General features: G+C 32.6%; 1 protein-coding gene across 14 annotated transcripts in view; it reads left to right on the forward strand.

The window, feature by feature from the left end:
* PAM (peptidylglycine alpha-amidating monooxygenase) overlaps window positions 1-27,150 on the forward strand; it is a 344,584-nt gene that overhangs the window by 130,989 nt on the left and 186,445 nt on the right. For all 14 annotated transcript variants that reach the window (XM_074281870.1, XM_074281880.1, XM_074281881.1 and 11 more), the window contains one exon: window positions 16,164-16,221. In XM_074281870.1, coding sequence (XP_074137971.1) covers window positions 16,164-16,221 — 58 coding nt within the window. The remainder of the gene's footprint in view (window positions 1-16,163; window positions 16,222-27,150) is intronic.

Below are 27,150 nucleotides of genomic sequence, written 5' to 3' on the forward strand. Positions count from 1 at the left end.
GGTGATTTAAGATTATTACTTTACATTTAGAAGAAAGAAATATGGCATCATGCATAGAGGGAAGACCCCGAAGTCACAAAGATCTGGGTTCAAGTCTTGTCTTGACACATATTAGCTCTAAAATCATTGCTGAGTTACCTCTAAGTACCTCAGAAAATTTGCTAATACCACAAGTAGCAGAACAGTTTCTGATTTCTTTTAGTGGAGGGGAGTTCCTTAAATGGAAAAAAATCATAGATTTAGAGCTAATAATAATAATGATTATAGTAGTATTAATAATAATAATCCTAAATATTTTATATTAAGATGCAGTTATATGTGAATGCTACTGGGAAAAAAGATCACATAGTTATTTTATTAGTCACATATTTACTTTCATACATGAATAGTTTTTTGTTTCATAGTGCACCCTGTCCACTCATACCTCATCTTGTACAGCTCTTAATTTCTTTAAGATCATCTGAATGAAGAATGTTGTTATGGTCAGAAGCAGTGTTTGTATTTTATAATGCAGATTGAACTGATGACTAGTCAAAGGCAGCAGGAAAATGGATGTTTGTAGTTTCTGTTTTGTTCATTAATGTTAGTACCTCCATTAACTAGAAGATGAGTATCTACCCTTGGGAGTTTAGACACAAACAGAAAAGAGTCTTTGTAGAGTCATTTCTTTTCTTAAATTATTAATATTGACTTTGAATGGAAGTTGGAAATTACCGTAGGATGAATTTGATTTAATATCCTTTTTAAAAAGCACACACAAGGATATGAACCGAGAAAGAATGCCTCAATGCTATGGAGCTGGATTAGAGGAATGGCTTCTTTGTTAGTGGTTATTCCTTGTATAGCTTTTAGAACTTGAAACAAGTATTTCAAAGAACATATATTTTGATTTGATACTTTCCCCAAGGAGCCCAAGGCAAAGAATGCAAATCTTGTTGCAATTTTACCTTAATGTGATAGATCTCTTAGGAGGATGAGTGGGCTTTGGGATAGAAAAAGACAAATTTAGACCTTTGTGGTAGTACTTCTGATCTTCAAATTTTATTAAAAATAAGCAAACACAGCCTGATACATCCCTTTTTGGGTAGAGATTGAATCTTTGTCAGAGAACATTATTATTGTTGTTACCTCCCTCCTATCTCATGGAGTCACTTTTTTCTTCAAGACTCAGACAGCAAGGACTCTAGAGCTGATCTTCCCTTCTTCTGCCTCTCTTAAATAATCACCTAATAATCATCTTGCATATGTTCTGTATATACATATATCTATCTCTGTCTTTGTCTCTATCTGTCTCTTTCTTTGTGTCATTGCTCTTATCCCCACTGTCTCTTCCATTAGTATTTAAGTTCTTCAAGAACGGTTTCTATCTCATTTCTGTCTTAGTATCAGCAGTGACTAACACAGTGCTAAATACATTATAAGGCCCGTAGGTAGTGCAGAGGACAGAGCACTGGATCTGCAAAGATTTTTTTTTCTGAATTCAAATTTGACCTCACTCATTTAGTAACAGTGTAGCTCTAGACAAATCACTTAACTCTGTTTGCCTCAGTTTCCTTATCTGTAAAATGAGTTAGAGAAGAAAGTGGCAAACAACTTTAGCATTTCTTCCAAGAAATTCCAGATAGGGTTTCAAAATATCTGACAAAAAGGTCAAACAACGATACATAATAAACACTTAATTGTTATTTGTTTACTGACTACCTAGAACTACCTGCCTCAATGTGTTTGTTTCCAAGTTAGTTTATGATAATAGTGAACAAGAACTTATTAAATACCCTAGTTTCTTTGAAAGGGAACAGAACACAAGTTCTTCTTGGTCCTAACAATTTAAAAAGACTTTGAGCAAAGGCCCATTAATTATATCTGTCTATTGCCAAAGGACCAATCTAGTTAAGTTCATATAGACTTATTACCAAGTTGTTGGATTCAGGGTAATGAATTATCCAGTCAGAAATAAGTCTCAAAACAGTCTACTAAATTACAGAGAAATTACAACTGAGAGTGGTGATGGCAGTACCCATATTGACAAAACTGCAGATTCTTGAAATTATAATATAGCATATAAAACTTAGGACTTCTCTGAGATTTAAATCCTAAATTATATAGTTAATAATTTTTTGATTATAGATAATTCACTTAATTGCTCAACACTTCTGTATTCTTCTTCTTCTTTTTTTATTTATTTTTTTATTTTTACTGAGGCCATTGGAGTTAAGTGACCTGCCCAGGGTCACACAGACCCAGGAAGTGGTAAATGTCTGAGATCAGATTTGAATGCAGGTCCTCCTGACTTCAGGGCTGGTACTCTATCCACTACATCATTAGCTTCCCCTAAAACTTCTGTATCTTACCTGCAAAATGGGGCAGAAAAGTACTCATATTACTTATCTCACAGGGTTTTTTAAAGAAAATGTTCTGCTAGTTTAAAACATTATGTGTCTGTTAAGAACAAAATTAGTAAAAAGATAAAAGAAAGAAAAGATTAAAATATGACATTTATTTTTAAAAAATTCTAGCCTGATTTAATTAAATACATTTTGATGCCAGAAATAGCATATGGTATATAAGGAGAACAAAGGACTTTGACAATGATTATGATAATTTTCTTAAAAAGCTTAAACATAAATTAGTTACCCTAATAGATAGACCAAATGAGTCTAAAGAGCACTATGTAGACACTTAACTAACTTGACAAGCAGAGAAATATAACAACCAAGGGTGATACTTATTTATAATATAAACTTCACTGTAAAACTTTAAGAAAGAATATGGTGAAGGATGATAAGAGTAGTATTGTCTCATAAAGCAAGTATAAGCAGGATGGAATAAAACCAGTTTAAGAAAAGCTTGGTGACAGATCCAAGTAAACAAAGTCTCCCATAGGGCAATTTTAAAAGGTTTTTGTAATAAACTATTCTTACTATCAAGGACAATGGAGGTACTTCATATTTGAATATCACAATCAAATATGTGCTATTAGAGGAGGCAGAAATGGTGGTAAATAGGATAAGAACAAGAAAGTAGCTACTGATTATATAAAATGCATAGAATAATTCATGTTGGTGGTAGCAAAACTGTGAAGGTGTTATGGGATTGGATTAAAAAGATATCCAAAGAATAGGAAAATGCCAGAGATCCTCCAAAAGAGTTGAAAATGATCTACTTTCATGTCTGTATAAAATTTTGTTAGATTTGTAAAATTTTATTACACACACAATGAAGATATCCTTAATGGGTATATTAATAGGAAATAGGCATACTTTTTTCAATCTATATTCCATAGTTGAACATTTTTTACCATCATACAACTGACTTAAAGAAATAGGGAATATAATATTTATTTTATTTATCATTTATTCATAACATCATTAGGTTATCAGTTTAAATCTGGAAGGGACCTTCAAACATATCTGGTCCAACTCTATTTTATGTGACGAAACTGAGGTAAAAACCTTGTTCACCTTCTCAACATTAATATCAGGTGAGATGTATACATACCAAACCCTTGTCTGTCCCATCTGTTGTGATAGAAATCCATGATATGGTCTAAGTTGGGGATTGCCTGTCAATAATGTGGTTCCTCAGATATTGCTGTTTGTATTAAATTTTTGAACAGAGAATAACCTGTTGGCTAACATCTATAGCTACTCAAAAGAGTGGTCTTAAAATCCATATAGGAAAAACCAAGTAAATGAAAACAATGTCTGTTGTTCAAATTAGGATATATCTTTAGGTAGACAACTGATAGAGTTGATACATCAAAATAATTTATAATTGAATAAGATTATGGAATGATCATTTGACAAAAGTGAAGGAAATTCTGAACAATCTGCATTCTCCATTGTATCTTCATAATATCCAGAGAAATCAAGGAAGATTCTCTCTACGTGGAACAGCTGTTCTCCACATTCATCACCTTGTAGGAGGACTTACATCTATAAGTGTTACACAGGATGGATCAACATTGGTTGTTGTATTGTTAAATGGAACATCCACATCAATTTAGTCTCAGAGGTTTTTGATTATTGTTATAACTATGTTTAAAGTATGGATGAAAGAGGCATGCTCTGGTTAATTCTAAATAGACAAATTCACAGATCTAGAACAAAAATTTTAAACATGAACAAAGGGATGCTTATCAAGCTGACTATGCACACCAGAATTATTTACTTATTTTTATCCTCCTTAGGTCCTAATTTAGAGATATATTTTCTTTTTTTTAATTGTATATTTTTTATTTATTTATTTAATTTTTATTTTATTTTATAATTATAACTTTTTTTTTGACAGTACATATGCATGGGTAATTTTTTACAACATTATCCCTTGCACTTACTTCTATTCAGATTTTTTCCTTTCCTCCCCCAACCCCCTCCCCAGATGGCAGGCAGTCTTATACATGTTAAATATATTACAGTATATTCTAGATACAATATATGTGTGCAGAACAGAATTTCTTGTTGCACAGGAAGAATTGGATTCAGAAGGTAAAAATAACAGTTTACACTCATTTCCCATTGTTCCTTTTCTGGATGTAGCTGATTCTGTCCATCATTAATCAATTGGAATTGGATTAGCTCTTCTCTATGTTGAAGATATCCACTTCCATCAGCATACATCCTCATATAGTATCATTGTTGAAGTGTATAATGATCTTCTGGTTCTGCTCGTTTCACTTAGCATCAATTGATTGATGTAAGTCTCTCCAAGCCTCTCTGTATTTCTCCTGTTGGTCATTTCTTACAGAACAATAATATTCCATAACATTCATATACCATAATTTACCCAACCATTCTCCAATTGATGGACATCCATTCATCTTCCAGCTTCTAGCCACTACAAAAAGGGCTGCCACAAACATTTTGGCACATACAGGTCCCTTTCCCTTCTTTAGAATTTCCTTGGGATATAAGCCCAGTAGTAGTATGGCTGGGTCAAAGGGTATGCACATTTTGATAACTTTTGGGGCATAATTCCAGATTGCTCTCCAGAATGGTTGGATTCTTTCACAACTCCACCAACAATGCATCAGTGTCCCAGTTTTCCCACAGCCCCTCCAACATTCCTCGTTATTTGTTCCTGTCATCTTAGCCAATCTGACAGGTGTGTAATGATATCTCAGAGTTGTCTTAATTTGCATTTCTATGATCAATAGTGATTTGGAACACTCTTTCATATGAGTGGAAATAGTTTTAATTTCATCATCTGAAAATTGTCTGTTCATATCCTTTGACCATTTATCAATTGGAGAATGGATTGATTTCTTATAAATTAAAGTCAATTCTCTGTATATTTTGGAGACGAGGCCTTTATCAGAACCTTTAACTGTAAAAATGTTTTCCCAATTTGTTACTTCCCTTCTAATATTGTTTGCATTAGTTTTGCTTGTGCAGAAACTTTTTAATTTGGTGTAATCAAAATGTTCTATTTTGTGATCAATAATGCTCTCTAGTTCTCCCTTGGACACAAACTCCTTCCTCCTCCACAAGTCTGAGAGGTAAACCATCCCATGTTCCTCCAATTTATTTATGATTTTGTTCTTTATGCCTAAATCTTGGACCCATTTTGATCTAATCTTAGTATGTGGTGTTAAATGTGGGTCCATGCCTAGTTTCTGCCATACTAATTTCCAGTTTTCCCAGCAGTTTTTGTCAAATAATGAATTCTTATCCCCAAATTTGGGATCTTTGGGTTTGTCAAAGATTAGATTGCTATTTTTATTCACTATCTTGCCCTGTGAACCTAACCTATGCCACTGATCAACTAGTCTATTTCTTAGCCAATACCAAATGGTTTTGGTGACTGTTGCTTTATAATATTGTTCTAGATCAGGTACAGCTAGACCACCTTCACTTAATTTTTTTTTCATTACTTCCCTTGAAATTCTCAACCTTTTGTTGTTCCATATGAATTCTGTTGTTATTTTTTCTAGGTTATTTAAATAGTTTCTTGGAAGTCTGATTGGTATAGCACTAAATAAATAGATTAGTTTAGGGAGTATTGTCATCTTAATTATATTCGCTCGGCCTATCCAAGAGCACTGAATGTCTTTCCAATTATTTAAATCTGATTTTATTTTTGTGGCAAGTGTTTTGTAATTTTGCTCATATAATTCCTGACTCTCCTTTGGTAGATATATTCCCAAATATTTTATGCTATTGACCATTATTTTGAATGAAATTTCTCTTTGTATCTCTTGCTGTTGGATTGTGTTGGTAATGTATAAAAATCCTGAGGATTTATGTGGATTTATTTTGTATCCTGCGACTTTGCTAAAATCCTGAATTATTTCTAATAGCTTTTTAGCAGAGTCTTTGGGGTTCTCTAAGTATACCATCATGTCATCTGCAAAAAGTGATAATTTGATTTCCTCATTTCCTACTCTAATTCCTTCAATCTCTTTCTCGGCTCTTATTGCCGAGGCTAGAGTTTCTAGTTCTATATTGAAAAGTAATGGTGATAGTGGGCAACCTTGTTTCATTCCTGATCTTATAGGGAAAGGTTCTAGTTTATCGCCATTACATATGATGTTTACTGAAGGTTTTAAATATATGCTCCTTATTATTTTAAGGAATAGTCCATTTATTCCTATACTCTCAAGCGTTTTTAGTAGGAATGGATGTTGGATTTTATCAAATGCTTTTTCTGCATCTATTGAGATGATCATATGGTTTTTATTAATTTGATTATTAATATGGTCAATTATACTAATAGTTTTCCTAATATTAAACCAGCCCTGCATTCCTGGTATAAATCCCACTTGGTCATAGTGTATTATCCTGGGGATGATTTTCTGAAGTCTATTTGCTAATATCTTATTTAAGATTTTAGCATCAATATTCATTAAGGAAATTGGTCTATAGTTTTCTTTCTCAGTTTTCAATCTACCTGGTTTAGGTATCAGTACCATGTCTGTGTCATAAAAGGAGTTTGGTAGGACTCCTTCAATACCTATTTTTTTCAAATAGTTTACATAGCATTGGAGTTAGTTGTTCTTTAAATGTTTTGTAGAATTCACATGTAAGAGATATATTTTCTTACAACCTAAAGTTTTTAGCATGAAAGTTTCTTAGGTGTCATTGTCTTTGCTATATCTTTTTTTGCATCATAAAAGTCATTGATAAATTTTGGTTTACAAACACCAGCTGTTCTATAATGCATGAGTCTTTGATGGGTAAATAGTTACAGTAAATTCTGCTTATTGGAATTACTTTGATAAATGGTGATTTGAATGTGTTATCTAGGTGCTTCAATTATAAGGAGGCCTTGGACAAATACTTGAAGATCATTTCTAAATAAGTTTACAATTTTGCCAAATTGAACATTTGTAACTCTAAGGAAGTCTGATAATTTTCCACTTAGCACAGCTGTTAATACTTTAAGCTTTGTAGGGGTTGCTTAATTCCAGAAGCTTTGGACTTGAAGTGATTATTCTATATAGATAAGAACCTTAAAGTTTTCCCTTAGAAATTAGTTCCCGACCTGTTAGTGATGGCTCTCTAGGAAATATGTATCTTTCATTTCTAAAATTTAAAGGAAAAAAAGTTTCTGTAGATTAGATAAATAATATACTTGGCATATCTATTTTATTTTTTGAATGTATATGCTAATGTAATTAATGAAATATAAATTTATATAACTTAGAAATATTGCTTTATCCATGGTATTATTTTACCATTATTATTTTCTCAGTGGATACTTATAGTATAATTCTATCATGGAGAGGACGAATGGGAGAGAGGGAAAAATCTGAATTTTTTTGTTGCTAAAAACTAATTCCTCAAAATCGTTTGTAATCACTGCCTTAATTTAAATACAGTATAGAATTTGATTAAAATACATTACTCAAACACTTCAGATGTTCCTTATATGGTTTTAAGTCCTAGGGATACAAATATAAAATGAATCTTTCTTTCTTTTTTTTTCCCCCCCCTTGAGGCTGGGGCTAAGTGACTTGCCCAGGGTCACACAGCTAGGAAGTGTTAGGTGTCTGAGACCAAATTTGAACTTGGATCCTCCTGAATTCAGGGCTGGTGCTCTATCCACTGCGCCACCTAGCTGCCCCCAAAATGAATCTTTCTACTCTCAGAACTCTAACATTCTAACTGGGGAAACAGAGCTTAAAGGTGATTGGTGGCCAAAGAAGAAAATTTTGGGTTTGGGGAATTACAGAGAATGGGGAGGTGATTCCTAGGCAATCTATTGACCTATACTTTCCAGGTGAAATGACAATATTGGTTGGATTACTGTGCCCCCAAAAAACTACTTTCCAAGGAATTCCATAGAGGAAAAAAAAAATAGACTCTCAAGGAATAGGACAATCTCAATAATTCTGTTCATCTAAAAAAGGGGAATTTGCAGAAAAATTCCAAAGATCTATAAAATCACACACACACACACACACACACACATACACACACACACACACACACACACACCTTCACATTTATGATAAATTACCTGTCAAGCAAAACAAGTCTATTCCTGCATTTTCAGATATGCTGCCTATTTGTATGTTTCTTGGGGTCTAATCCCATTTGGGGGGCATACTTGGAAAATATTTCAAGAGATTATGTAAGCTTCCACATTCAAGTGTCTGTGAAGACTAAATAATCATTAAGCACTATACTTCAATATTGACTTCTAAATGGTACCACTGATTATTTGAATCAAAAAGTGATGTTTGGGGGAGTTGTTTTTAAATATGTTGAACAAATGAATGAGTTAAAAAGCATTTATTAAGCACTAATTCTGTGGAAAATATTGTGCTAAGCACCGAGGATACAAAAACAAAAGCAAATAGATTCCTTCCTTCCTTCACAAAACTTACTTGCTACTGAAAGAGACAGTACATATAGGAGAATAGGTCACAATGGAATATTTTGGTTTAAAAAGTTATAAAGACAGTGAGTGGAGTTATAAGAAAAAGAAGTTGACAAATCTTTTCCAGGAACAATGGTAATATTGTTTTGATTATAATTCCAGAAATAGAAAGGAGAATGAAATGATTATAAGGCTTCTGATGACAAGATGATAAGGGGGTAGGGAGCAAAGTGCAGCAAAGCAGGTGCGCCTGCCTTCCTGAAATATAGGCAAGGTAAGATATACGGCAACAGAGAAAGGGAGAAGAACACAGGAATTCTAGAGGTGAAATTGTTGAAAGATTTCCAGGCTATGTTCTCTGATCTAGACAGCAAGAAAACTGTAGAGAAGATGGATGGGGAGTTTTTGTTGCTGTTGTTTAGTTGTTTTCAGTTCTGTCCGACTCTTTGTGACCCCATTTGGAGTTTGGGAATATATATAGTAACAGAGAATGGTTTTGTTAGAGCAATATTGATAGAAACAAGAAGACTGTACATTTTTTGCAGAAAATAAAAGCTATTGTATCTCTATTTTGCCAAAAGAGACAAGCTCTTTGAGGACAGGATCTGTTATCTTTAGATCCCAATGGTGATCACAAGTTCATCATTGAAGGAACTTAATAAAAATTTTGCTGAAGTGAGTTCAATAAGCCAAAATGTTTTAAGTTTTTATTCAGTATTTAAGGTCTTGTTATTATATTTAAATTCTTTACAAGAACTCTTGTTATCAAAAACAGAAATGACAGAATATCACAATCATTTTTGGGGCAATAAGTTCATTTTTCTGTTGCTAGTACTATGAATTTTTGGTAGAAAATGTGCTTTTTCTGGCTAGCCTCCAATAACACTGGGACAGAGGCATCAGCAATATTATATCTCTCTTGACTCAAATTTGGCTGTTATTCCAGGACTCAGCCCTGTAAGAGAGGTCTGTCTCTACAGATGTGTCTATGCAGATTAATACTATTTCTCTTTTTTATATTGGGTCCTTATGTTAGCAGTTTGACACTACAGTATTTTACAGACTGTCCCCTGGCAGTGAATAAAGATATAGAGTTCCTCCCAAAGAAGGAATGTGCAAGAATTCATGATGATGATATATGAAAAATTTTAGCTACTATTGGTAGCTTGGTTTGAATTATAGAAAAGTCTTTTCCAGGATGGTGAACAGTATATTATTATGTAGTGAGAAGTAAAGTTCTAATTCAGCAAAAACTTCAAGATTCAGAAACAAATGGAAATGAAAGTTAAGTTCACCCCAGATATTTGATACTTATTAATCTGGATTGAGTGAATTAATGCAATTTTAATGAAAAACTTATGGGAAAACAATGTGAAATGTGCTAGTCATGAATGTGGAGTGAGAAGGTTGAGGGGAACATGATGATGATGGTAGAGAGTTGTTGGAATAAGTAATTTAAAGTACAATGCAATATCCATCTACATACTTCATTGACTCCAGGTGTGATCTTAGAAAAGTATCTATCTAAGCTCTTCCTCTTCAAACGGTATTTTGGGGACAGCACTGAAGGAAGTTCAGGTAATTCTGAGACAGAACACATAAGAGAAACACTATTTTTGCTTAATTTTAAATTATTTTTTTCTACCTTGACAAAAGCTAAGGGTTAAGACAAAGTTTATCCATCATATTTTTATCTCAAATGCTTTTTTATTACTTTTGTTGAAAGTTATTAATTTTATAATATCTTTAAAAAATAAAACAGCAAAGTTACTTTTATCTTTATTTTTTTAACATATAAAGAATAAAATTTTTTCCATACTTATTTGAAATGTATTAGGGAAGGCAATACTCATTCCATTTTACAGTTCATGGTTTTCTTTCTTGTTTTCTAATCTGTATAAAAACTGACTGATAATATTTAACAAAAGTAATTGAAAATATTTCCTTTAATATTTTAAAAGATCTGTATCATCAAGTATGGGCACTTCTCTCACCCAAACAATGCAGATCCAATTTTCATGAATTAATAGAAAAGATAATGCATGCTGTATTGTAGCTGAAAGAAATCCTCACCTAATAGCCAACCGTAAACTGATGAAGTTCTTTGAAATTGCCTTAGACTGGATATCAGATGATAGGCACACACAGTCCATTGCTCAGTCTCCACTTGAAGGTCTTTCAATTTGTAATAATCTGCTAGATTTTTCTTTCTCTTGACATACTTCTTGTGAGCCCACAGTAACCTCTATGCCATCTGAAGTATTAGAACAGAATGACTTTAGTAAAGGGAATCTCTATTTAAATAAAGAGAGGGGCAAGAAAAGAATATAGTTTAAATAGTAGCAAATTAAATTGAATTACAGCACACATTATATTCAGGTAGCATCTAGTCAGCTGGCCTACATAGCTGAGAGTAGTTTGGGTGGAAAGGAATGATTATTATGCCAAATATTGTTGTTTGTTCTTCATTCTTGAAAAGCATCCATGATTTTAGGAAGGTAGTGCCTTGACTTGCAAGTAAATTAGATTTAAATGAGGCAGAACTGTGTAGAATCATCAGCCCCATTCTCTCCTTCAGAGTTATCTAAGTCGAGTTTCAAGACAGGTCAGAAGGACTGGCAATGGTTCAGGATGCAATAGAACCTGATCTTTTTTTAAGCTAAGGTTTTTCCTAGATTTCAGTTATTCTGAGGCAACACCCATTCAGTAGTTAAAGTCTAGGTGAGATTAAAAAATGGCCTACTTTGCCTTCATAAAAGAATTAATCAGGGAGGAAGGGGAAGGGGAAAGGGAATACCTTAGTGCTTAAAGAGAAGGTAGTGATAAATAAGGGTGTGAGGGAGATAAAGATAGGAAGGAGTAGGGAGGCTGGCAACAGAAAAGCACAGAGAAAGTTGTATTGGTAGCATTTAAAATAGAGAAAAGCAAGCAGGAGTCATATGAAAACCCATCAGTTAAGAGAGTGAGTCATAAAAAAAAAATCCTTCCATTAATGGAGATAATGGTGTGACTTGAGGTTCACAGGCTGGAATGAATACACTGAATTTGGGAGAGAGCAGAAGCTAGATTGTGAGAAAAATATCAGAAAGCAATAAAAGGAATCTCAAGGAACAATTCAAACATCTCTGACAGAGTACCCTTTTATGACAGTTTTTATATGCCTGTTGTGTGAAACATATTGTCAGGTTTTGTAACCTGTGTTTTTTATTTTATAAAAATATTTGTTTTAGATACAAATATTGAATGAAAGGATTCATTCCACTAGTTCAAAAGAAAAAATAAAAATGTGCTTTTTGATGCTTTGAGAGAATAACCAGTTAGGAACTAGGAAATCAAAAGGCAGTCCAACTACATGTCACAATTTGATTCCATGTTTATAAAATTTTATCATGAAGTATAAAATTATTAAAACTTGTGGATATATATATAATTACAAACATGAATTATAAAATGGGTAAGTATAATATGGCATTTGTACTGAATTTATTATTTGATGAAAAGAAAAGGATGCTTTTGACATCCTTTGTGATTATGAACAAGTAACAGTTTTTTAAAACTATCTATTAAAATATTAAATGAAGACAATACCTTGCTTGCTTCTTATAAAGGGATTATATCCTGCACCCAATAATGAGGGTTCCTCATAATATTCAGGGCAGCACCAGATAAATAGCTAGTGCTTGTAGCCCTGGCACAAGAAGCCTGAGACAGTGCTTCTTTCATGCAAGAAGCAGAGTTGAAATTTAAAATAAAGGAAAAAGAGCCCAATAGATGAGCCAAAAACAACCAAATAAGAATCTGATCATAAAATGTTGTGATGATTATATGAAAGATCAAGACACAACTCAGAAGAAGACAACAATAGCAAATCAACTATGGGCAAATCCCCCCCCCCATAAAATGGGAAGTAGTCTCAACCCCAGAAAAAAAACTCATGGTAGAGCTCAAAAAGGAGCTTTAAAATCATATAAAAGAGGTAGAAGAAAATTTGGGAAAAGACATGACAGACATGTAAGAGAATTATGAAAAAAAAATCAAGAATTTGGAAAAAGAATACAACTGTCTAAAAATAGAAAAGAAAGTATAAAAGTTAATTAAGGAGAGCAATCATTACCAAATAAGAAAAAATAAAGCAATCATTAGGAAATAATTTATCTGATTATATGCCAATAAAGTTGACAATTTGAGTAAAATCGATTAATATTTATGAAAATGTAAATGTAAATTATGCAGGTTAACAGATCAAGAAATAAAATATTTAAATGACCCCATCCTAGAAAAAAAGAAATTGATCAAGCTTTTAATGAGATTCCATAGAAAAATCCTCCAGAGCCAGATGAGTAAAAAAATGAATTCTATCAAACCTTTAAAGAAAAATTATTTATTAATACTATATAACTGCTTGGAAAAATAAGCAAAACCAAATTCCTTTTATGACACAATTATGGTGCTGATACCTAAACCAAGAAGAGCTAAAATGAAGAAAGAAAACTAGACAAATTTTCCTAATGAAGCTTGATGCATTTAATTTGAACAAAATTCTAATAAGGTGATTATAGCAATTTTCACAAGGATTATATACTATGTTAAGTAGGATTTATCCCAGAAATGTGGGACTGGTTCAGTATTAGAAAAAAATATCAGCGTAATTGCCAATATGAATAACTAAACCAACAAAAAATCAAGAGATATTGAAATTTCTTTCGACAAAACACAGAACCCTTTTCTATTAAAAAAAATAATAGAGGGCATAGGAACATAAGAACAATCCTTAAAATGATAAACAATATCTATCTAAAACCATCAGCAAGTATTGTCTGTAATGGGGATGTGCTAGAAGCCTTCTCATTGAGATCAGGGATGAAGCAAGGATGCCCACTGTTATCACTATATTCAATACAGTACTATATATGTTAGCTGTAGCAATGCGAGAAGAAAAATTAATTAAAGGAAATAGAATAGGTAATGAGAAAACGATACTATCTCTCTTTGCAGATAATATGATGATATAATTATAGAATCCAGAGAATCAACTAAAAATTACTTGAAATAACTAACAACTTTAGAAAAGGTACAGATATAAGATAAACGCATATAAATCATCAGCCTTTCTTAATATGACCAACAAGTTCAGCAGCAAGAGATAAAAAAATTTCATTTACAATAGCTAAACAATAAAAATTAGTCTGCTTGTCAATATAAACTTGGAAACTATATAAATACAATTAAAACACTTAAAACAAATAAAGACAAATCTAAACAACTGGAAAATATTAATTGTACATAGATAAGTCTTGTCAACATAATAAAAATGACAAATTCTGCCTAAACTAATTTATATATTTAGTGCCATATAAGTCAAATTACCAAAAATTATTTCATAGAACTATAAAACATAACAACAAAATTCATTTGTAATAACAAAAAGTTAAGAATATCAACAATATTGAGGCTGGGATTAAGTGACTTGCCCAGGGTCACACAGCTAGGAAGTGTTAAGTGTCTGAGACCAGATTTGAACTCGGGTCCTCCTGAATTCAGGGCTGGTGCTCTATCCATTGCACCACCTAGCTGCCCCCATATCAAGGGAATTTGTGAGGAGAAAATGCAAAGAAAGTTGGCCTACCAATACTAGATGTCAAGTAATATTATAGAGCATTAATCAAAACTAGCTGGAACTGGCTGAGAAATACAGTGATGATTCAGTAGAATAGATTAGAAACACAAGACAATAGTAGTCTAATCTTTGATAAAGTGAAAAATTCCAACCTTTGGGAAAAGAGCTCACTATTTGACAAAAATTGCTTGAAAAACTAGAAAACAATAGAACACAAACTAGATATAGATCAGTGTCTCACACTGTATATATACAAAGGTAAGGTCAAATGATTTAGACATAAAGAGTGATACCATAAACAAATCAGAAGTATACAGATTTGTCTACCTGTCAGATCTGTCCGGAGAAGAATTCATGATCAAACCAAAAATAGAGAACATTACAGAATATATAATAGATAATTTGGATTATATTAAAATAAAAAAGCTTTTGTACTAACAAAACCAAGATTAGAAGGCAAGCAGAAAGCTGCAAAACAATCTTTATAACATTGTATCTCTGATAAAGGCCTCACTTCTCAAATATATATAAAGAACTGAGTCTAATTTATAAAAATACTAGCAATTGCCCAGTTAATAAATGGTCAAAAGCTATGAATAGGCAGTTTTGAGATAAAATTAAAACTATCTATAATATGAAAAATGCTCTAAATCACTTTTGATTAGAGAAATGCAAATTAAAAATAACTCTGATGTATCTCACACTTATCAGAAAAGTCAATATGACAAAAAAGGGAAGTGATAAATGTTGGAGAGCATGTGAGAAAATTTATACAGTAATGAACTGCTAGTATAGTTGTGAACTGATTCCACCTTTCTGGAGAGCATGAATACCACTGCTACATCTGTGTCCCAAAGAGATCATAAAAAAGGGGAAAGGACCTGCCTCTGTGGAAATACTTTTAAATGCCATTTTCATGATGGCAAAATATTGGAAACTGAGGGGACATCTATCAATTGGGGGATGGCTGAACATGAATGTAATGAAGAACTGTTATGCAATGAGAAATGATGAATAAGCAGATTTCAGAAAATCTTGGAAAGATCCATTATGAATTGATGCAAAATGAAATGAACAGAACCAGGAAAATATTGTACACAGTGCCAGCAATATTGTGTGATGATCAATTCTGAATGACTCATCTCTTCTTAGCAACACAATAATCCAAGACAAAGACAAAGACAAAGGACTCACTAAGGAAAATGCTATTCACATCCAAATAAAAGGTGGACTCTGAATGTAAATCAATACCTACTTTTTTTTTTTTTTTACTTTATCCTTTTTTTTGTTTGTTTGTTTTCCCCTTTTGATCTATTTCTTCTTTCATAACTGACTAACATGGGAATATGTTTTATATGTTAGCACATTTATAACCTATATCACATTGGCTACCATTTTTGGAAGGTAGAGGCACAGGAAGAGAGGAGAAAATTTGAAACTCAAAGTTTTGTAAAAATAAATGCTTAAAAATTGTCTCAGCATGTAATAATACTATTAAATCATTTGCAAAAAGAGCTTAATTTTTTTAGGAGGCTATCACTCCCATCTCTGCCAATGATGAATTTCACATTTTGGAGGGCCTCAATTTCCCCATCTATAAAATGAAGAGTTTAAATGAAGTATAAAATTCCTTAGCCTTAACCTTTTGGCATTGTAAATTCAAAAGTCAGACTTTCTAACTAGCAGAATATTTTATTTAATTTTATTTTGTTTCCTTTCATAGTCTGATACCTACCTCTGCATGTCATTACGTCTGCCGGTGGATGAGGAAGCCTTCGTCAGTAAGTATTTGAGAAATGTGGAAAAAAAATGAAATATTTTTTGAAATGAGTTTATCGTTTTCGTTGATGGCTATGAACTTAATATTTCATTGTCAGATTTTCTAAAATGTATTTATCATGCCTAATGCAAAAAACAAATTAAAGAGCGTCTCATAGAGTTAATAACAAACTATTCAGAATGATTCATGAGTAATATTAGTTAAAGAGTCACATGCAGATGTCTGTGGCTTCCAATACTTCACAATCCCATTTATACAGTATTGGCTTTCTGTCTGTGCCTTGATACTTAATTCTGCTCCATTGAACAGATTGTTTATTTACCTTCTGGTTCAAGCTGTAAATTCTTTGTACTTTCATTCAGTAGTGGACAAAATAAGATTTTACTTGTCTGGAAAAAAATCCTTTCTGTTTATATTCTAGAATGAGTAATATGATAAATATGTGACTGAACCCACCAAAATTGTATATTGGTATTTGAATCAAATGAATACAATAGCAAAGCATCCCCTGTTTATGTCGTCCGGATCATTTTCATTTTAACCCTTTTGAAAAAAATTTTTAAGTATTTAGAGACGATATTTTATTGGCAAAATTATTGAACTCTTTGACTCTTAGCTCCTCTTTTAATATTTTGTTGCTTAGTTTGAAAAGAAAATGCTGGTAATGAGTATCATGTTTGTCTTGAAACAAAACTTGAATCAGGTTATCTGAAATGACTATAATTTAAATTGGTTTACTGTTTCTTGTATTTAAGAGCTGAATTTCTATACGACATTCCCTAAAGGATTTGCTATTATAGATAGTAGTGATGTGCTTTTATTGTTTTAATATTGGAAAGGGGAGATACAGGGACCAAAACTGTTAAATGAAAAAAAAATTTTTTCATACTTCTAAGAGTAACAGTCACATTTTAAAAATCTGAGCAGCACTTCATGACCAAAGGATTGTATCAACATTGGTTACTGAGATTATACACTACAATGGGGAGATGAAGGTGGGAAACATAATAATGCTGTCCATATTATGTGTGGAATTAAGTGAAAACTATTATAATATCTATTCAGGGAGACTTTTTGAACCTCTTAATTATAATGCTACAAAGAGAAGAGAAATAACATTTAATAGTTGCTCTACTTAAAATATATTCTAATACTTATCATGGTGTGTAGTTGACCCTAAATTTTCAAGGTTATGTCACAATACAGAACAATGACAGGTGCTAATAAGTTGAAATGGGTGAAAAGTATGACTACCCTGCTTAGCTAAATTTGGAGAGGCTCATTATGAGATTGGCCATGGGGTGATGAATTTTTAGTCCAAAAATTTTTGAAAATTTTCTACTAAATCACAAAGGGTTTGAGATTCAATCAGTAGAAAAATCTTCATGACAAAAATAATCAATTCTTGAAACATAATTTTAATTTTCAGGTTATTAAATATTAATAATCTTTATTTTTATAATTACATTATCCATATTTGTGATTAGTAAATATTTAGTTAAAAGTTGCAATTTTTTGTACTTCAAATTTTTACTACTTCAAAATGACACCTTCCATATTTTTTCTATAACTATTTTATTTTGTTTTTGTCAGATTCAATGTGGGTTTTGTTTGTTTTAGCTTTAGGTTTCAAACCTACACTATCTGAATAAATATGAAGATTTATTTCAGAAAAACAGTATAGGCCATATGTTAATATATTTTTGGTCCATTTGCTGTAATACACTGTGTGGCTTAAGAACTGGTGATTGCAATGGGCCACTCATTCATTTCATCATTTCTCCAACATAAATAGAATTTCTTTCAAATAATTTAAAACATAAAAACATTCAATTATGAACAATATTCAAAGATAAGAAATAATAAACTTAATAACTAAAGTATTCCATATTTTCTCATATAAAACTTCTTTCTGAAAAGATAACTAGTTTATATATTTTTATCATAATTACAGTTTATACATTATTTTTACTTGGGAAATTATTTCATAGTTATGTACCTTAATGATTATGTAATTATATCCATAGTTTTTATGATTTTGCATTATTCCTTTTAAGAGTTCTATCACCATTTGATATTTTGATGGCATGTCCAAAGTAATCTCTCTTTATACCATTTCTGTCAATTCAATAAATATTTATTAAGGGCCTATATAATGTGTAAAACATTCTTCCACATAATACATTTTGTATCTTCATAGAATTTATAGTTCAATAGAAAATAGTACACTACAAAAATATAATACAAAAGAAAACACACATTCTGTTTATATAAGTTTATATAAGGTGGATTTTGAACAGAGTGTGTATGTGTGTGTGTGAGTTTATTTATATATGTATATTCCTTATATCAAACTTCAAGTAGTTAATTCATCTTCAAATACTAAAAGATGGGCCAAAAATGCTAAGCATGGTAAAAAGTAAAAATAGAAATGTAAACTGTGACTGCAAGCATCTCTGCTTTAAATGTTTTTCATCAGAATTTGTTCTCCGAATTGAAATCCTCCAGTCTCCAGTGTCTAAATATCTTCCTTAAAAAAATCATAATACTTTGGATTCCTCTAGTCTGATTCTTTCTTGGATCAAAAGTCTGCTTGTGTCTATTTACCTTGCTTTTTATCTTTTTGGAGAAAGTTCCTTCTGCAGGAACTCTCCAAAGAGAATTACCCAGGAATCTGAAGCCATGTCTGTAAGCTGTCATTTACAGGTTAGCACAATTCCATGGCACATAGGCACTTAGGACATGTTTATTGATTGGGGGGGGGGGGAACAAAAAATCATAATGTGAATGAGAATTACTGACAAAATTTCCAATCCCAATCCTAATGGGATAGGAGAGTAAACACAGGTAAGGATGTTATGAAGCCCTTGAGGCAACAAGGCTCTGCCCCTGCCCTAAAGAGAAGGGAGAAAACTAGACAAGAGGGTGGTTATTCTAAGGCATTTATTCTTGACAGAAATGGGTATAATCTACACTATATCTTTGTCCTTTTTTTCATTTTGTGGGAGAAGTGAGAAATGAGTGGCTAGCTAATCATCCTTATCCTCCATAGTGACACCTAGAGATGACAAGAGAGGAGGACACTACTCAAGTCAAACACATTGCTCCATTATACTTTTATTAAATATTTTAAATGCTCAAATGAGTCTGTTCATTCGCAATGTTCTAACTATATTTTATCTCATTTTTGTATAAATCATTTTATAATCTTTCAATGATTTTGCTCTGAACTTCAAGACTATTGTAATATCCTTCTATCAAGGATCCTTTATGAATATTATCATTTATAAATTGACAATGTTTAAAGTAATATATTCATATTTTCACAGTTTTGGTCCATAATTTTACTATAAGAATTAACCAATTTGGCCAAAACTCCATCAATTGAAATTAGTCATCATAATAACAAGTATCAGCAAAGTAAATGTAGATAAGCAGCTATAGTTCTAATGGCAGTCATTAAAAATTGATTTTATTGATTAAATAGCAAGTATTAATATTAATATGTAATAGAGGAATGCATGCTTTTTGAAAGCTCAGTGGAGTTCTCATGTAAAATTTGAAGACAAATCATAAAATAAAACAGAAGAAAATAAAAAAAAAGAAAAATTAACATTCAATACAAAGCAAAAAACCAAGTTATATGGAAGAGAAAACAGAATATCAATGATAAAGATAAAATTATACTTTGAAAAGAAGTTACATGTTATCATTTAAAGAAAAGAGAAATGAAATGAAATTAGAAAAAAATTCAACATGGTATTATCTTCCTCAAATATGGCTAAGAATAAGCTGAATTCAACTTCAAACTGAAGTCATAGATTTAAAAATGAATTAAAGGGAATATTAAAAATAAAACTTGTGAATTTCAAAACAGAACCTTAAACACTTATATAGGCAATGCTACTTAATAAATGTACAAAAGCTAAAATTGAAATAATGATAACATCCCTAGTTGTGAAATTTAGGCTAGAATTGTTTATTAATGATATCTAATCACTGTAACTAATTTTAATTAATATTTGTGAATTAAATTCAGACTTGATTATGTGGGCCTTGTTAGACAGATTCAAACTGACTCCTATTAGTAGAATATGTAAAAGTTTAATTCCCTATTATTATGGATTACATTCCAACCAGGGGAAGATTAGTTAATCTAGTTTTGAAATGTGCCTATTATAAGGCTTTCCAGGTGATTTTAATCAAATCTGTTTTTCCTGTTGCCCTAAGAAATAGCTATCCCTCCTTAGAATCAACTAAAGCAAAGCATCATTGGATCATTGGGTCCAGTTGGATCATACCCTAACCTGCTACCTTTTCAATTGTATTAAAAGGGTTGCTCTGACTGTCAGATGCATCCTTGATTACTTTGGAATACAATTTCATCTAAGATCAGGAAATCATGATTGATTTTAAAAAAGTTCACATGATAATATTATAACAACATTGAACAAAATTGTTTTTAAGCCATAATCAGTTACAACTTGGAAGTGTATAGGCCTGGCACTGAAACATCAGTATACAGATGATAGTAGAGAATGGAGAAAGTGGAAAGAATGAACTATTGAGAAGAAACTATTATTTTATTACAGTTGTCAAAGAATCTTTGAATTTATTTCTCCAGGATAATAATTCTACCTATTATATTTTACACACAGGTATTTAACCAGTGATAATCACCTAGATTCATTTTGAGGATTTAAAAGCAGTTTGATCTTGTAATTCTTATAATTACATGAACCGAGAAACTCTTTTTTTAGAAAGAAGGCAGATTCCAAGCATTTTAAAAGTACTTATTAGATGCCTATTACTGTGCTACACTTTGGCTACAGAGATACAAGAATAAAAGACAATTTCTGTCCTCAAGAAACTTATATTTTCAAAGGACGGAAGACCCTCCACACACACACACACACACACACACACACACACACACACACACACACATATCAGGATACTAAAAAACTATGTGAGAATTTTGAAATCCAGAAAATCTGAAACAGAGCCAGGAAGAGACTGAAAGTGCATGAAACAATAAAATGTGATTCTAAGAAACCTGATTTTAGACACATTGCCAGGTAATTTATTTATTAAGTAATATTGCTCTGGTGACAACTTTTACCTCAGAATTTGTATCTCTAAACTAAAAAATATAGTTTTTAGAGGGAATTCAGTCCTATCTAATCTTATATAAGTGTATCAAATTACAATGTTAGTCTCACTTTTGATAAAGGTAATTGTTTATCACCTTCACAATTTGCAAATCATAATATGTATCCTAACATGTCTGCTGGATAGTGACCCAGCTAAAATATTAGTATTACACTTCACTACTTTGAATAGGTTTTTTTGCAGAGTCTGTAATGTTTTTTTTATTCATATTATTATTGGGGGTTTTGACAGCAGCTCTTGTGCCATGATAAATCCTTAAAATGCTTTTCTCATTCATTTATTCTCTGAGTTCTCCCTCAGTAATCCCTGAGTCATAAGTACTTCAGACTCCAAGGACAATTAAGAGGATTTTTCATTATGTGTGGCTCAGAATGCTGAGGGGTCACCATTTTTAAAAAAAGCTGGAGAGATTTCTAGGAGCAAAGCAAAAGTTATTGTACATTCTTGTGTGATCAGGCATTCCACCCTACAAGCAGGCAATCTCAGGGAGGAGGCACCTTTCAGGACAGGTTTGACACTTAAATCCTTAATGCAAATACCCCTCCCACCACTGCCCCTCATCCTCATTGGCTGAGGGTCCTACATTTTCTAAACTCAGGAACTACCCAAGAAATTGAACTTGACCAAGAAGTACATAGTTGCCTATAATGTTCTTATTGACTTGGTTTTCTTGGGGTCAGCAGCCTTCGTTTCAGTTCAGAGTAATCACCATGAGAACAGCCAGGGTTGTTAAAGTCCAATCCTTTATTGTTTCCTTCAAAGTCTTGTCTCCTTCCTGGGGCCCGGTTAGCTTTCTTAGAGGCCTATCTCTCTCCTTGGTTCTGAGAGCTTGAGCTCCTGCCTCCTTCTCTGCCCCCTGGATGTCTCTGAAGGCAAAAGTTTGTGCTTCAGTCTCCAGCCACCACAAAATTGGACGATGGAATGGATCTGTCTCTCTGTCCCTCAGGAGAGCCACCAGGAGCCTGACTAAAGATATTGATTAATGACCTTGGACAAATCACTTAATGTCTGTCTATCTCAGTTTCTTCCTCTATAAAATAAGAATAATAATAGTACCTACTTAGGCAAGATAGGTGTTACTGTGGTTAGAGCTCCAAACCTGGAGTCAGGAAGATTCCTCCTCCTCAGTTCAAATCCTGCCTCAGACACTTACTAACTGTAAGATTGAGTAAGTTACTTAACTTTGCCTCAGTTTCCCCATCTATAAAAGGAGTTGGAGAAGAAAATGCCCAGTCCTTGCTGGCTGTTACATACTCCATTATCTTAGGTGTGAATCTTGTGGAACTATATTAGTACTAGTACAAGTACTGAACTAGAGAACTGTTAAGCACCCTGCTAAACAACCAGTCAGCACCTTGTAAGAATTCTTTGTTTCATGTTCAGAGTTCTGGCCCATATTTGATTGAAATAGAAAATGATGTCATGGGAGTACAGTAGGAAGCTCAAAGACTTTCAGGCCTACTCCAATTCTGAAGTAGATGAAGCCTTACTCGATTTTTACAACTGTCTTGAAAGATCTCACCTCATCTCTTTTAGTTACAATTTAGTACAAACTCTAGTCATAACTGACAAAAGTTAACTCACATGGTCATTTATGCTTGTATCATGAGGGGTTCTCCTCCTAGAATCTCTTCCTACTTTTCTACAACTCAGCTAAAATGTCTCCAACTACATGAAGCCTTTCGGGATCCCCCTCAAAAGCTCCTAGTACTCCACCCCCCCCCAAAAAAAAAAAACAAAAAAAAAAAACTAGTACTAAAAATTTACTAGTGGTGCAGGAAATGAAGGAGTGCAAATGAGACAGGAAGGCCTGAGTTAAAACCTACCTGTCATTGATTAATGACCTTGGACAAATCACTTAATGTCTGTCTATCTCAGTTTCTTCCTCTATAAAATAAGAATAATAATAGTACCTACTTAGGCAAGATAGGTGTTACTGTGGTTAGAGCTCCAAACCTGGAGTCAGGAAGATTCCTCCTCCTCAGTTCAAATCCTGCCTCAGACACTTACTAACTGTAAGATTGAGTAAGTTACTTAACTTTGCCTCAGTTTCCTCATCTATAAAAGGAGTTGGAGAAGAAAGTGGCAAACCGCTCCAGTATTCTTTGACAAGAAAATGCTAACTGGAGTCACAAAGAGTTGAACACAACTGAAAAATAAGTAAACATCAACTTCGTGGGGTTTTTGTGAGGATAGCATGAGAAAGTATTGTTAAACCTTTTGCAACGTTTAAAATACATTAAAATAAAATAATTGCTAGTTACTGGTAACAGTTGAAATAGTAGTAGTAGTAGTAATTATTTTCCCTGAAATAATGTAAACTTCTTAAGGCAGGAACTGCTTCATATTTCTTTTTATCCCTACCAGCCAATGCAGTATTGACATATAGTATTGGGTAAACTGAACAAAAGGCAATAGTAAGAAAAGAATTTTTGAAAGCAACAAATAATTTTTATGTTTAAAATTTTTACTGTTTCCTTTGAGATCCCCAATTTTCTTTCTTTTTTTTAAGTAGGTTTGCTTTCTTCAGCAATCCAGGATATTGATACAATCTTCTGTGGACTACTGAACTGTAGTGATATCTAAAGGGTGTTTTACAGACACACAGAAGAATTGACTCTGACAGGAAGCTACTCAGCCAAGAAATTTGACTGTCATCTTGATCCCCTTACTTTCACTCACTTGGCTGACCACTAAATAAATGTGTTTCTTCCTTGTGGATGATAGTAAGCCCCGATCTATCAAAGTGCACTATACAAATAAGATAAAAAAGACCACATTTAGAAGAAAGTTAAATTAATATAACTTTCTGCTATTATCTTTCTCATAGTTCTCCAAATGGAGAACAATTGTTTCTGCAGAATGGCATATGTAATTTCTTAAAAAAAAATAATAACTTTTTTCTAAGCAAAACAGGTTATTTGCAATTTCCTCCTTGTATTGAAGGAACAATTTAATTTTGATCATGTGCGAAGTGACCAGACAGATGAGCATAAACACTGTGGTCTAGCAGTAAAATTCCACATACATCAGTGACATGGGGAAGATATATGTATGCGTTTATGCACATCTCTTTCTCCATAAAGTTCATTTGTACCAATTTTAAAAATTTATATAATGATAACTCACATTTATTTGTTTCAAGGTCTGCAAAATGCTTAGATTATCACAATTAATCATATCAACAATTGAATGAAATTGGGGCTTTATTAATCTCTTTGTACAGATGAGGATCCTAAGGCTCAAATAAGTTAAGAGATTTGCCAGGGTCATAGAGCTGAGTATTTTAAATAGGATTTGAATCATTTTTTATTGGATTTTCATTGTAGTAAGGCAATCAATTTATTACTATTTTAGAACTAGAAACTTAATTTAGTAATTGATGGGGAAACTGAGGGTCAAAGAGACCATGTGATTTGTTGAAGGTCACACATAAGAATGGACTTTTGAACTAAAGTCTCTTTGCTCCAAATCTAATGCTTTTCACTATATAATAGTGCCTTCTTCCTTCATTATTTCTTGGTCCCACTAATTTCAATGGCTATTCTCAACTTTTTCTTTTCTCCTGAAGATCTTAACTCTACCCCATCCCTTTCTCTCTAAAGATAGAGGTCTTTACCTTCTACTTTACTGAGGAGATCAAAGCCATCTGTCTTAAGTTTCTTCTTCTGTATTCCAGCTTCTGATGGAGAGATAGACTTTCTCCAAGCCAAGGATAACTCTGTTTGTATCTTCAAGTCCATTCCATCACATCTTTCCTCTGTCTTTCTTACTTCCAAGAACTTCCTATGTACTAGCTCCTTCTATAGTCACTCATGTCTGATTTATCCTTTAAAAAAATTCTTCATTTGATCCTCCTATACCTTCAAAGTATCCTCAAATATCCTCCCTTTTAATTTAAAAGTCTCAGAAAGAATTATCCTCATTTGCATATATTTATCCCTCAGCTTTTTGTAGTTTTGCTTCCGACCATAACACTGCATTCAATTTTTCTTCTCAATTTTACTAGCGGTCCAGTTAAGTCTACTTAAGAAATTAGAAAATCTAGAGGACTTATCCAGGTTTTCATACTCCTTGACTTCTTTACCTAATTTTGTATACTGTTGACCACCTCCATCTATGCAATATTTTCCCCCTTGAATTCTGACATAGATGTTTCCTTGTTCTCTTCCTCTTATCTGCCTGATTATTTCCTCCCAATTTCATTTTAATAATAATAAGTTAATGTTTACTATGAGCTTGGCACTATTATCTCATTTGATCCTCACAAAAACTCTGGGAAGAAGATATTAGTATTCCTTTTACAGATTAAGAAACAGAGAATTAAATGACTTGCCAGAATCATATAGCTAATAAGTGAAACTGAATTTAAACTAATATCTCCCTGATTTTAGGTATAGGGCTTCATTAATTGTGCCACTTACTCATGGCATCTCAACCTCAACATGTCCAAAACAGAGCTCACTATCTCCCCTCTAAACTAATCTGCCCTCCAAAACTTTAATGTTTTTTGTGAAGATACCTTCATCATTCCATTAATCCAGATTATTAATTTAGGATTATGCTTAACTCTTCCTTTTCCCTCACACTACCTATCCAATTATTTGTCAAGTATAACAAACTTATATCCACAAAACCTCTCCTTTCTGTTCAGTTCTACACACAGTTATTACCCTAGTTCAGGCCTTCTTCATTCCTTATGTCTCAATTAAATCTTCTCCTTCATATCTTCTTCTTTTCCAGTCCATTTTTCATGGAGCTAAAAACCAAACCAAAACAACAACAACAACAACAAAAAAAAACCCCTGATCTTTACAAGGTACAGTGTTGGTCAAATAACATGTATTGGGTACTGACTTCTCCTCTGCTCAAAAATCTTTAGTGTTTCTACAGTAAAATGCAAACTTCCCAACTAATTACCACCTACTTTTCTTTTCTTTCTTTTCTTTCTTATTTCTTATTTTTTTCTTTTATTTCTTATAATATCATAAAATCATTTCAATTATCTCATAAAATCTCTGTCTTCCTCACAGAATCATTCACAGTTCAGTGCAAAGGCTTCCATTAGCTTCCTTCCCTTAGGTATTAATATCCTCTCCATTTTTAAATTAGCTTGTAATATGCTTCCTTGTATATATGTTGTTTTCCTACTCTTCTTACTCAAAATAGAAGCTTCTTGAGGGAAAAGTCTCTTTGATTTTTGTTTCTGTGTCTCTAAAGCCCATTGTACATGGTTACTACTTAATAAATATTTGTTAAATGATCCTTTTTAATCACCTCCTATCTCCTATATCTTTTTTTCCAGTTACTTGGTTATATGGCATCACCTTTCTTATTTTTCCTAGCATAATTATTTAGCTTAACTCTCCCAGAGGACTGCTATATGTCTTTCCTTTAGCATTCCGTCTTTCTAAAGAGCAATTCTAGTTCCCAGGTAAAAGTGATTTTTAATACACTTTAAAATACACACAAATAAGAAATAAAACCCAAACTGGTCAACTTCCAACCCTGGCCTTTGGGATTTCATTGTAAGCACCTATTCAAAAACATCTCAAAACTTAGGGAAGATGAAAAATAGGATTTATACCCTCCCCCCCAATTATCCCTTAAATACACAACCAGCCTCATTATTGTTTTCTTAATATCATTCTCTCCACTAACACCTATACTAATGAAAGCATACATTGACACCTCTCATATTAATGAATCATAATGAATCATAACTATAAATTAAGTGGTCAGCATGAGCAAGAAATGG

Source organism: Sminthopsis crassicaudata, chromosome 1, assembly GCF_048593235.1.
Source record: "Sminthopsis crassicaudata isolate SCR6 chromosome 1, ASM4859323v1, whole genome shotgun sequence".
NCBI classification, from domain to species: domain Eukaryota; kingdom Metazoa; phylum Chordata; class Mammalia; order Dasyuromorphia; family Dasyuridae; genus Sminthopsis; species Sminthopsis crassicaudata.